The following is an 11,820-nucleotide window of genomic DNA, read 5'->3' on the forward strand; positions in this document are numbered from 1 at the left end:
TTGTATCATTTGTTTTGATCTCCAATTGTCAGTTGAGAATAGGTTGTTCACAAGTAGCTTTATAGAACAGGTTGATGAATAACACATCATCAGATTCTCAGTAGCATTATCAAAACATAAAGTTCACAAGTAGCATTGTTGAACAGGTTGATAAATAACATAACCTCGTGACAGTAGCATTAACAAACCCAGTTATATTACATCAAGTTCACCCCACTCAGAGATCATGAAAAGCAAAGACTAATAGAGTTCATCACAAGTTGACATGACAGTCTCAACACATTAGGTTCACATCAATTTCAACCACAAAAGCATAGAACAGGGTCACATCCCTTCACAGAACATCAACTACATACCCAGCCAATCCCTCAGACTTCTAACTGCTCTAGGAGGTTGTCGGTACCCCAGGACTGGGGTACCCCCTCTTGCTGCGCCTAGGCAAGAGCCTTGTAGTTATCCTTAACTACGTCCAGCAGCCGGACCCTTGCGGTCCGAAGCCCCGCTCACCCAACAGCGGTCCCGGACCTTCCCCTGGTTAGGAAAGGTCCGGGAGCACCACGTGTCCCGGGAAAAGCTGGCGGTCAGCCCGAACGGCTGGAAGCTCCGGACCTCCTCCCGAAGAGGACCGGATCCCCAGGGAATCCCGGACCCCCCATGGGGTCCGGGACCCCCTGTATAGTAACCAGACTCCTCTCCAAGGAAAGGAATCGTCACCCCACCTCGGGGTGGTCCAGGGCCACCACGTGTCAACAGGCCCAGACGCGTATATAAGGCCGCTTGGTCTCCTTATTAAGGCTCACCTACCGCGGCATTCATTACGACAGGAGGACGTCCGCATTAATGTAGCAGAAGCCGAGGCGATACTTTGACCAGGGGACACTATTGATCGCGTATTACCAAGATAGTGGAGCTGCTGGCGCCGCCCACGCCGCGCCTGCCAAGTCTGCCATAACAGATGGATACGACGGCTCGGCTTCACCCATTATGACGCCTACATAATAGCCTTCACAGGCTACGCCGCAAGCTACGCTCCCCAACGGACACCTTGGTGACGGGACAAGAGAAGACCACTGTAGCGCTAGCAGGGCGTGGGAGCGTATCGGAGGAAAGATTCGTAACCACTGTACCCATCTAAATACTCTGCATAGTATGCTGTGCAGTCACATTGGGCCCACTTGTCGGGGCCCCAACGTCCTATGTATCCGCCCCCTTGGTCTATAAAAGGGGGCGCCCGCTAGAAGGAAACTCAAGCTGGGTGAGAGCCAAGGCCCGGCAGAGGATAGACTCATACACAACAGAGATCAAAACTTCTCCCAGTGGACGTAGGGTATTACGCTCCGGCGGCCCGAACCACTCTAGATCGTGTGTTCTTGTGTACTTATCTCAGGGCTAGATCAGCCCAATCGCCTAGTACCTCCCCGAGCACTCCCTCTCTGGGAATAGGCGGGTGCGTTCCGCCACCCGGCTGTGGGTACCCTAGAAATCCCACGACATTTGGCGCCGTCCGTGGGGAGGATCAGGCGCTGGCTGGATCTTCAGGCTTCTGGGGCCGTGTTCATCCTCTGCAACGACGAACGAGAAGATGAAGAGAGGCATGGTGGCACCTACGCCGCATGTTACTACGCTGTGGCACCAGCGCCCTCGGTGCGACGGTGCACGGCAGCGGTGCCTGCTGTGCGTCGCCACTACGACGCCTCAGAGCCGGCACAGTGGTGCGTGGGGGTGACGCCTGTTGCGTGCCGCCCCGCGCCATCCCAGTGTCGGCTCAAGGTTTTCTCTCAAGCAACGGCCATGCTTCCTCTCCGGCGGCAGGACGTCGGTTCAAGGCTTTCTCTCAACATGGAGCCCGGAGCCGACGGCCATCCCGGAAGAAGTTGGCCGTGTCGTCCTGCCGTCGCCAGCACCGGAGATCCGCCTCAGCGTAGCTTGGTGCTGCTGCAGACAAGGCCCCGCCGCCAGGCGCGGGGGCCCCTGGCGCTAGCACCAAGGACAAGCCGGCGAACGACCGCACCTCTCCACGCTTCGCACCGGTCCTTCTGCTGCGCAAGGGCGTCTGGTTTCCATCGGCAGACGATGACGGCGGTAGGGGGGCCTCTCCCACTCAAAGCCAAAGAATTTGTCTCATGCTACCTAAGCATATGACAGCTCTTAGGCAAGGAGTGGCCCCCCGAGCTCCCGAGGTGATGCTGGATGATGCAGTTCAGGCATATCCAGGGCGCCTTCACCTCCGACGACCATGAAGAACCTCGGAGTAGATATACCACTCCCAATCAAGAGAAGAACATGCTGTATAGAATGCAGCTGAAGGTTACTCCTAAACTAGGAAAATTCCTCCTTTGTAGTAACGTGGCACCTACGTGTGAGTCCAGAGCGGTAAAGGTCCGACCTTGTAAACCCGACCTCTGGCCCTATCGCACAAACAGGCAAGCTACGGTCCGGAGCGGTAGAGGTCCGACCTCGTAATCCCGACCTCTGATGTATACCGTGACAACCACAACAATAAAGGAGATCTTTCTCAGTTTTATCTAGGCTCCACCTTGATTACATTTATTCACCTTGGTTTAGCTTTTCTTTCCTCTAAAAATGGAACCTTCCTATTATTGCTAACAATCCAAGATAAGTTGCTGGCTTGTGGCCAGGTGGGGACACCCCTTCAAGCTGGAAGGCAGTTCGGACCCCTAAGGACCTGGTCCGGAGAAGTAGTACTCGTATCCTGGGGTAGAGAAGCTCCGCGTAGCTTAGCCTGGTAATGTACCCTAAGTTTACGTACTTCACTACCCTGTTATAAGTACTCTAGTATCCGAGAACTGCTGTCTTTAGAGGTCCCGAGCTACTTTCTAGTATAAGGCTTGGTTTCTCGCACCTTACTCTCAGGTCCGGTGACTCAAGTCCACTCCGGTGGCCCGCTCCGGCGGAGACCGCTCGCCACGGTCGACTCAAGTCCACTCCGGTGGCCCGCTCCGGTGGAGACCGCTCGCCACGGTCGACTCAAGTCCACTCCGGTGGCCCGCTCCGGCGGAGACCGCTCGCCACGGTCGCCTAGAGCCAGGTCCGGAAGGTGGTGCATGCTCCCTGAGCGATCCGAGGTCTGTGTAGCCGCTTAGCTTGGTTCCGCACCATAAGCCTACACCTTCGTCGCCCTGTGGAGAGCACTCTAGAGCCTGAACATGGCAACCGGTGTACCGGCCTCAGGGGTCCGGAGCACCCGCTCTTTATGAGCGCACCGACGCAATCAAGTTTGCGTGGAAACACATCTCGTTAGTGGCCCCACCTGCGGGTTCGTGCCTCTCCCGAGGTGGGCCCGGGGGCCACTGTCGGTACCCCAGGACTGGGGTACCACCTCTTGCTGCGTCTAGGCAAGAGCCTTGTAGTTATCCTTAACTACGTCCAGCAGCCGGACCCTTGCGGTCCGGAGCCCCGCTCACCCAACAGCGGTCCCGGACCTTCCCCTGGTTAGGAAAGGTCCGGGAGCACCACGTGTCCCGGGAAAAGCTGGCGGTCAGCCCGAACGGCTGGAAGCTCCGGACCTCCTCCCGAAGAGGACCGGATCCCCAGGGAATCCCGGACCCCCCATGGGGTCCGGGACCCCCTGTATAGTAACCGGACTCCTCTCCAAGGAAAGGAATCGTCACCCCGCCTCGGGGTGGTCCAGGGCCACCACGTGTCAACAGGCCCAGACGCGTATATAAGGCCGCTTGGTCTCCTTATTAAGGCTTACCTACCGCGGCATTCATTACGACAGGGGGACGTCCGCATTAATGTAGCAGAAGCCGAGGCGATACTTTGACCAGGGGACACTATTGATCGCGTATTACCAAGATAGTGGAGCTGCTGGCGCCGCCCACGCCGCGCCTGCCAAGTCTGCCATAACAGATGGATACGACGGCTCGGCTTCACCTATTATGACGCCTACATAATAGCCTCCACAGGCTACGCCGCAAGCTACGCTCCCCAACGGACACCTTGGTGACGGGACAAGAGAAGACCACTGTAGCTAGCAGGGCGTGGGAGCGTATCGGAGGAAAGATTCGTAACCACTGTACCCATCTAAATACTCTGCATAGTATGCTGTGCAGTCACGTTGGGCCCACTTGTCGGGGCCCCAACGTCCTATGTATCCGCCCCCTTGGTCTATAAAAGGGGGCGCCCGCTAGAAGGAAACTCAAGCTGGGTGAGAGCCAAGGCCCGGCAGAGGATAGACTCATACACAACAGAGATCAAAACTTCTCCCAGTGGACGTAGGGTATTACGCTCCGGCGGCCCGAACCACTTTAGATCGTGTGTTCTTGTGTACTTATCTCAGGGCTAGATCAGCCCAATCGCCTAGTACCTCCCCGAGCACTCCCTCTCTGGGAATAGGCGGGTGCGTTCCGCCACCCGGCTGTGGGTACCCTAGAAATCCCACGACAGAGGTGGAGCAGCTGCTGCTTGAGTTTGCTTTTTCTTCTTAGGAGTCTTCGTCTTTTTAAGTGTCTTCTTTTTCTTAGGAGCCTTCTTCTTCTTCGGTGTCTTCTTTTTTGCTGGCTTCTTCTTCTTTTGTGAAGTAGATGAGCCTTCATCATCTGGTTGCCTCTTCCTACAAAACATGTAATTATCAGTGAGAATGATTTGAAAGATTTAGAGAATTTACCATGTGTCTGATCAACTAACTCATGAAGCAACAAGGCCTTCAAGTGTCTGATCTGGCTATTAAAACTCTCTGAGACATTATTTGTTAGGTAATCACATTTGCTTGCTTTTGAAAACTCACATCTGTACCACAACCTGTTGTGATGTTGTTCAAGGTACTCAATAGCATCTGGGGCAACTTCATATATTTTTTGAATATGCCATTTGAACAACCATTCAGTGTAAGCTCTTGCTGCTGGATAAAGGTGGTCAGTGAAAACATCACCTTGGTATTGCTTCATGAAATTCCCATAGAGGTGTCTCATGCACTCTCTGTGTTCAGCATCAGTAAAGACAGCACTAACAGCAGTTTCTAAACCCTTGCATGCATCAGTTGAGATGACCAAACCAGGTGGGGAGCCTACAGCTCTATGTAACTGCTGCATGAACCACACCCAATTCTCTTCTGTCTCTGAGTGAAATATACCATAAGCAACATAGTATAACCAATTGTGTCCATCTACTGAAGTAGCACTGGCCAACTATCCAGTGTACTTGCCTTTCAATTGTGATGCATCTACTCCTATGTAAGGTCTACAACCGGCTATAAAACCATCTATACAGGGTCTCAATGCAACAAACATTCTCCTGAAACACATCTTTTTTCCTATCTTCTCTAGGTCTATTTCAATGATGCTACCTGGCTGACTTATCTCCATTTGTGCCTTCCAGTTGAACAACAATTGAAAATTTTCTTCGTATTTACCCTGAATTTGCTCAAGGGCAACCTTCATACCTGACCAGGCTTTGGAATACTTCAACTTAATTCCATAGTCTGACTCTAACTTTTCCTTTGCATCTTTTGTCCCCCCTGTGTGGGTTCTTCTTCACCCAATCAGATAGTCTGTCTGCAACCCAGCCTTGAGTAGCCGTCTTGCCTTCCACAAGCTTGGTTGTTGGACAATTATGCTTTGCTAGTAGCACTTTGATCTGCACATCAAAAACATACTTCATTACTCTTGCACAACAACAAAAAAGGGGTAATGGACAGCAAATAAAATCCACCAACAATATTACCTGCATTGCACTTTGCCCTTGCACCCTAGAAGCATGAATGCGCCATGGACAGCCCTCATGTGCACACTTGGCAATGAATCTTGTTGGGTCTGTCTTTAGGTCAGCAAAAGCAAAACCTCTTACAATGACATAATGCCTCATTGCTTTCCTGAATGATATGATGTCAGGAAATAAAGCACCCTTGATAATGTTTGGATGTTCAGGGTCGTGAATCACATGAAACTCCTCTGGATCTGCATCATTCACCTCAGCCTCAGGATTAGCAGGTGGAGGAGGAGTAGGATTGTCATTGTCAGCTGGCTGTGTGGGATGTGAGGGCTGCACAGGCCCATCTTGTGTAGGAGGTGGAGCAGGAACCAACATACTCCTCCTCATTGTCAAATGGGTCAGGGTCTGAAGCATCTTCAGGATGTAGCTGTGCAGTGGGTACATCAAGAGGTGGATCTAGTTGTGAACTAGTGTGTACATCAAAAGAAGGATGTACATGTGAACTAGTGGGTACATCAAGTGGTGCATCATCGAGTGGAGGTAACACACACAAAGGGGTTAGATCATCAAGCTCATGTTCTATTTGGCTCTCCACAACTACTTTGTCAAATATTCCTACCACTATAGCACAGCTCATCTCAGACTTATACATTTCAAACATGTCAATCATTTGAATCTCATTATCTAAACTGACATCCTCTCCCATTCTCTTGTCATAGAACCACACACTGGCAGACTGGTTACTGCCCCATTTCACCTCTTTGAGTAAGCTTGACATCAGCAAATTCAGAGTAAAGGACCCAATCTCCATTTCCCATCGCATCACCATCTCTTTCGTGTAAGTTTTTCTACCATTCGGGTCCGTCGTCACAAAGCCTTGGACTTTAATCTCTAGCGCGAACAACTCGGTCCTACCAACAGAACCACACAACAAAAAAGGTAATCAAATCAAAGATAGCAAATCCTTAACCGCAAAACCTCGATTCAATCCTACGCCAACATGATTCGCAAAGAAATCGAGTCAGACACATGGGTGTACGATCCATACCTGCCGTTCCCGTCGTCCATCTCTGCTGGATGTCGAGGTTTGATCACACACCTCAAATCAACGAATCACCCATCGCCGGAGCCGTCCGCCCTCGCCGCTGTCCGCCTCTCGCCGCCGTCCACCGGATTTGGGGATCTAGGGTTCGGGGAAGAGGGAGGGAGAGAGGGAGGAATGGGAACCGCGGCGCCGGTTGGGTGAGCCCGAGTCGGGTTAGGCTGACAGGCAGGGGCAGAAAGGGCAATACGAAAATACTCGGGCCTGCACGTGGGTCCAAGACTGTTTTAGATGTACAAAATGGCATGAATCTGTGTATTCCAGATTAGTAATGTCACCGTTCTAAATAGATGAAGTTTAGTGGTAGAACTCGGAACCTTGAAACTTATAATGGCACTGAACAAATTAACCAAAAAAACAAATCCGTTCATCCCCTTCGCGAAGCAACCTCCTCGCCGTCCCCGGCGCGTGGGGCGCGTCGCGTCAGGCGTACGCACCGACCACCCCCTGCCCTCGCCGCGCTCCACACATCCGCGCTCCCCGCCGCGTATATACACCCTCCCCGCCGCTCCGACCTCACTTTCCCCGCCTCCATCACCATCACAATCTCCTCTCGTCTCCCGCACCGCACCGCACCTCGCAAACCCTGCGCGCGGAATTCTCCTCCGCAGCAACCGCCATGGGCGGCTCCCACAGCCGCGAGGACATCGACCTCACTTCCTCCGACGAGGAGGAGGAGTACGAGGAGGACTACGACGCCCGATCCCCCATCTCCGAGCCCGCCGCGAGCGCGGGCCAGCGCGACGACGACCTCCTCCGCACCGCCACCCCCTCGTCGCTCGAGGCCATCGACGCCAAGCTCAGGTCGCTCGACCTCAAGTACCAGCACCCCACCGCCGCCAAGCTCTACCTCCACGTCGGGGGGTCCTCGCCCTCAGCGCGCTGGGTGCTCGACGAGCGCCGCGCGACCTACGCCTTCGTCGACAAGGCGAGCGACGACGCCTCCTCCCCCAGGTGGTTCCTGGAGGTCCGCCCGGGGCCGCGGGTCTCCGCCCCCGTGGACTCAGCGCTCCAGCTGAAGACGAACCCTACTCAGCGCCGGGCGGACTTCGCTGCGGGCGGCTCCGTATGGGCTCTGCGACTGCCCACCGACGCCGAATTCCGCCGGTTCGGGTTGGAGTACGAGCGGTGCATTTTCGAGAATACCTACGGGGTCGAGGCCACGGACGAGGGCCGGAAGGAGGTGTTCGGCGCTGACTTCGCCGCGTGGGCGCGCCCCGACGAGGCCGACGACGCCGTTTGGGCCGACGCAGAGGAAAGCCTCAACCCTCCCGCCGCCGCTCCAGCGAGGGACCTCCTTGAGGAGTTCGAGGAGGACGCCGGCGACGGCGACAGCATCCAGAGCCTCGCGCTTGGAGCGCTCGACAACAGCTTCTTGGTCGGCGGCGCCGGGATACAGGTTGTGAAGAACTTCCAGCATGGCTTGCACGGGAAGGGCGCATCGGTGAGGATTTCAGGTGGCAGTGGGATCGCCTATTCGACACCGAAGAAGGCTCTCCTTATGCGCGGCGAGACAAACATGCTGCTGATGAGCCCTGGAGAGGCTCTGCGTTCTAATGGAGTCCACCATGTTGATATTGAAACTGGAAAGGTCGTAGCCGAATGGCGGTTCGAGAAGGATGGAACTGACATCACGATGCGCGATATTGCCAACGACAGTAAGGGCGCACAGCTGGAACCCTCCGGATCGACATTCTTGGGGCTGGATGACAACCGATTGTGCAGATGGGATATGCGCGATGCCAGAGGCAGAGTGCAGACTATTGGTAGCTCATCAGAATCACCGGTGCTGAAATGGTCGCAGGGTCATCAGTTCTCGCGGGGCACTAACTTCCAGTGCTTCGCAAGTACTGGGGACGGTTCAATTGTAGTTGGTTCTGTGGATGGCAAGATCAGACTCTATTCTAAGAGCTCAATGCGTATGGCAAAGACGGCATTCCCAGGGCTCGGGTCCCCAATCACCCATGTGGATGTTACATTTGATGGGAAATGGATTCTGGGCACAACTGACACATACTTGATTTTGATCTGCACCATCTTTAAGGACAAGGATGGGAAAGAAAAGACTGGGTTTAGTGGGCGGATGGGAAATAGGATTGCTGCACCAAGGCTACTCAAGCTCACTCCGCTGGATTCAATTTTAGCAGGGACTGACAACAAATTCCATGGGGGCCAGTTCTCATGGGTAAGTTCTATTTTGAGCAATAGTAATAGATGTTCCTATTGCTAACCTGGTTAAATTAAATAGAAAGCTTATTCACATGTGCGTCCTAAGCAAATTCATCTAGATTTCTCTGATCTCTGGTCACAGTAACAGTCTATTATTGCACAAACTAATATATGCAACTGTTTTTATGTCCGTAATAGCTGTTGTTAAGTAAACTTGCTGTTATGGTGGTGTAATCCGACCACATTATTGTCACAAGATGCAACTAACACCAGTTTATGAGGGGGGAAAACGTGTTGACACAGTGTTAAGTGTTGTATGCATTTTACATCTTCTTCATGTTTAATTTCGAAGTGGTGAAAACTAGTAGAACTGAATCCATGTCAATTTAGACTGCATGTTTCTAGTACTACATCACATAGTAAGAAATATCAGTTTGAGGTAGGGGTCATATAAATGTATTCCTTATCTACCATTTTCCAGTCATACTATAGTTGTTTATGTAACCTTGAGTAAATCCTTCAACAATTGGGAAGGCGAAAAATAAGCTTGCTTAAAGACCAGCTTCAAATGTATCCCTCCTTTTGTATTTCTCATTGCCTATTATGGTAATTTGCTGTTCAAATTTATTGCATAATAATAGGGGGGTTATACTCGCATTATTATGAGTTAACGGTCAGTTAGAACACCGCAACCAAGTGCTCATCTGCTAGCGGTTGCTATTTCCTTGCAGTGATCATTTTCTTGTAAATTGGCTTGGTTGAAATCTTAAGTTTTTTATTCTGCAATCTCTTTGGCATTCATCTGACCTCTGTTCCTCTGTATCTCATTGATTTCCTCAGGTGACAGAGAATGGAAAGCAGGAAAAGCATCTTGTTGCAACAGTTGGCAAATTCAGTGTCATATGGAATTTTCAGCAAGTAAAGGACAGCAACCATGAATGCTACCGTGATCAGCAGGGCCTTAAGAGCTGCTACTGCTACAAGGTCGTGCTCAAGGATGAATCAATTGTTGACAGCCGCTTTATGCATGAGAAGTTCGCAACTGGTGACTCTCCCGAGGCTCCTCTAGTGGTCGCGACACCGATGAAAGTCAGCTCTTTCAGTATAGCAAATAGACGCTAACTCCGGCAGTTTTGATTGTTCTTTTGTTGGTGTAATATAGTGTGAGAAGTGACAGATTCCTGTTCGTTTAGTGGTTGGTTTGTTGGTTCTTAGTTCTTACACGGTTTGGTTGGTTTCATTACATGGTTGACTGTAATGCAAAGCTGATCTAGCTTCATTGAGGAAGTTGGTAACAACTTGTACGTGGGGTTATTGTCATTTGTTGTGGATCAGTCGTGTATTATGTTACTATTTGTTTGGTAGACAACATGTGTAAAAAGGATTTGCATATAAAGAAATGTTGATTGGAGACTATAATTCTCAAATGTTGATTGTCCATGCATCCAGGTGAATGACTGTATGTTAACTACTGTATTCCTCAAAACAAATGTCTGTATGTAACTAACACAATTCTCAAGTCTGTTGATTTTTCTCTTCTTCAGTCCACGCGTGTCGTTCTAAGATTTGGGAAGCCCATTCGTCGACAAGTTCACTTTGCTGCTGTGCCATGTGGATCTCAAATGGGCCATAAGCCAGCCCATTCGGAGTAGTAGGAGCAACGGCCCACCGTGTCGAAACGACAACCGTCTCTGCTGCTCATCTGGCATGGGACATGGCCCTCTATGGGCTATGGCCTATGGCCACAACTAATCAACTATGCTCCGCTAGTGCTCATCTCCCCGTCACCCCGTGTGGTTGTGAAGAAGACTGGGCAGCTGCCAAGTGCCTTCACACACATTCTGCTGCCAGTGCCTCACCGGCACGCACTAACCATGATGACGAAGGCAGAATGCCATCATCACAGGCGCAACACTCCACTGTTCCGGTCGTATCTAATCACTGTGCTCAACTAGCCAGCAGTACGGCACCGGCCCCGTCGTATCCTTCCTTAATCATCATGAGGCGATCGATGGGCAATTAACAACCCTATTACAACTAATCCAGCCGACCAACCGGCTCCTCCTCCCTTCCAGATAAGGCACCCCGGCAACAGCTAGCTGCCCGCGGCGACGTACCTCGCCCACACCTAACGTCTACGGACCCGGCGCCCCAGCCCCATTGGGCATACGTCCATCCCGCGGTGGTTGCGCTTGCCGCGGCATTGTACTCGCTGCCTCCGCAGAAACCTCTCGGCGGCACGAGCACGACACGCCCCGCCACGCTCCGTTCCCATCGGGCACCAGGTCGTTGATGGCTTCCTCTGCTAATACCGGCTTTGCCTTGTATCCGAGGGAACGGCCCCGGGCAAGGATTCAAAACTCAAAAGGACTGGCCGGGCCGGACCGTGTCCAAAGGTCGCGTTGCATTTGCTTGGACGGTCCTCTCCTCCTGCCTGCCGCGCTTATCCATCCAGTCCAGCTGGATGGGGCTCGCTTTTTTGGTCGGGTACGACGTACCGCAAGACGACGCCATCGTCGGCATAAAGCGCGGCGTGACGGTTCGTGAGCGCGATTCAGTAATCGGGGGGCGGCTTGATGATCGTTCAAACCACTTGTGTCAACCGCACACACGATGACCTGCCGCGTGCCATGTCAACCGACGAATGGCAGCACTGCACGGTCATCCCTGGACAACGAATGGGTGGACCGACGGGGGCGTAAACAAAAAGAATGAATGGAAGGGAAAAACAAGTCTCCGGTGACCATGTCGCCCGGCGGCGAACGCCGGCGGCCGCGACACGTCTCCCGCGCCCGGTCCCCGGCTGTTCGGCTTACTTGGGCAACCGGAACATGCCCCCCGTATTTTTTTTTATCCCCATTTCAGTAGTACCACGT

The 11,820-nt window shown here is 52.4% G+C and overlaps 1 protein-coding gene across 1 annotated transcript; it reads left to right on the top strand.

Annotated features, from left to right (window-relative positions):
* Nucleotides 1–7,137: 7,137 nt before the first annotated feature.
* LOC120644538 (protein CYPRO4-like) lies at nucleotides 7,138–10,358 on the top strand. The gene is made up of 2 exons (XM_039921188.1): nucleotides 7,138–8,960; nucleotides 9,785–10,358. The coding sequence occupies exons 1-2, from the start codon at nucleotides 7,395–7,397 to the stop codon at nucleotides 10,064–10,066; spliced, it is 1,848 nt and encodes a 615-aa protein (XP_039777122.1). The 5' UTR covers nucleotides 7,138–7,394; the 3' UTR covers nucleotides 10,067–10,358.
* Nucleotides 10,359–11,820: the final 1,462 nt, after the last annotated feature.

The sequence above is a fragment of the Panicum virgatum genome, chromosome 1K (genome assembly GCF_016808335.1).
Source record: "Panicum virgatum strain AP13 chromosome 1K, P.virgatum_v5, whole genome shotgun sequence".
Lineage (NCBI taxonomy): Eukaryota > Viridiplantae > Streptophyta > Magnoliopsida > Poales > Poaceae > Panicum > Panicum virgatum.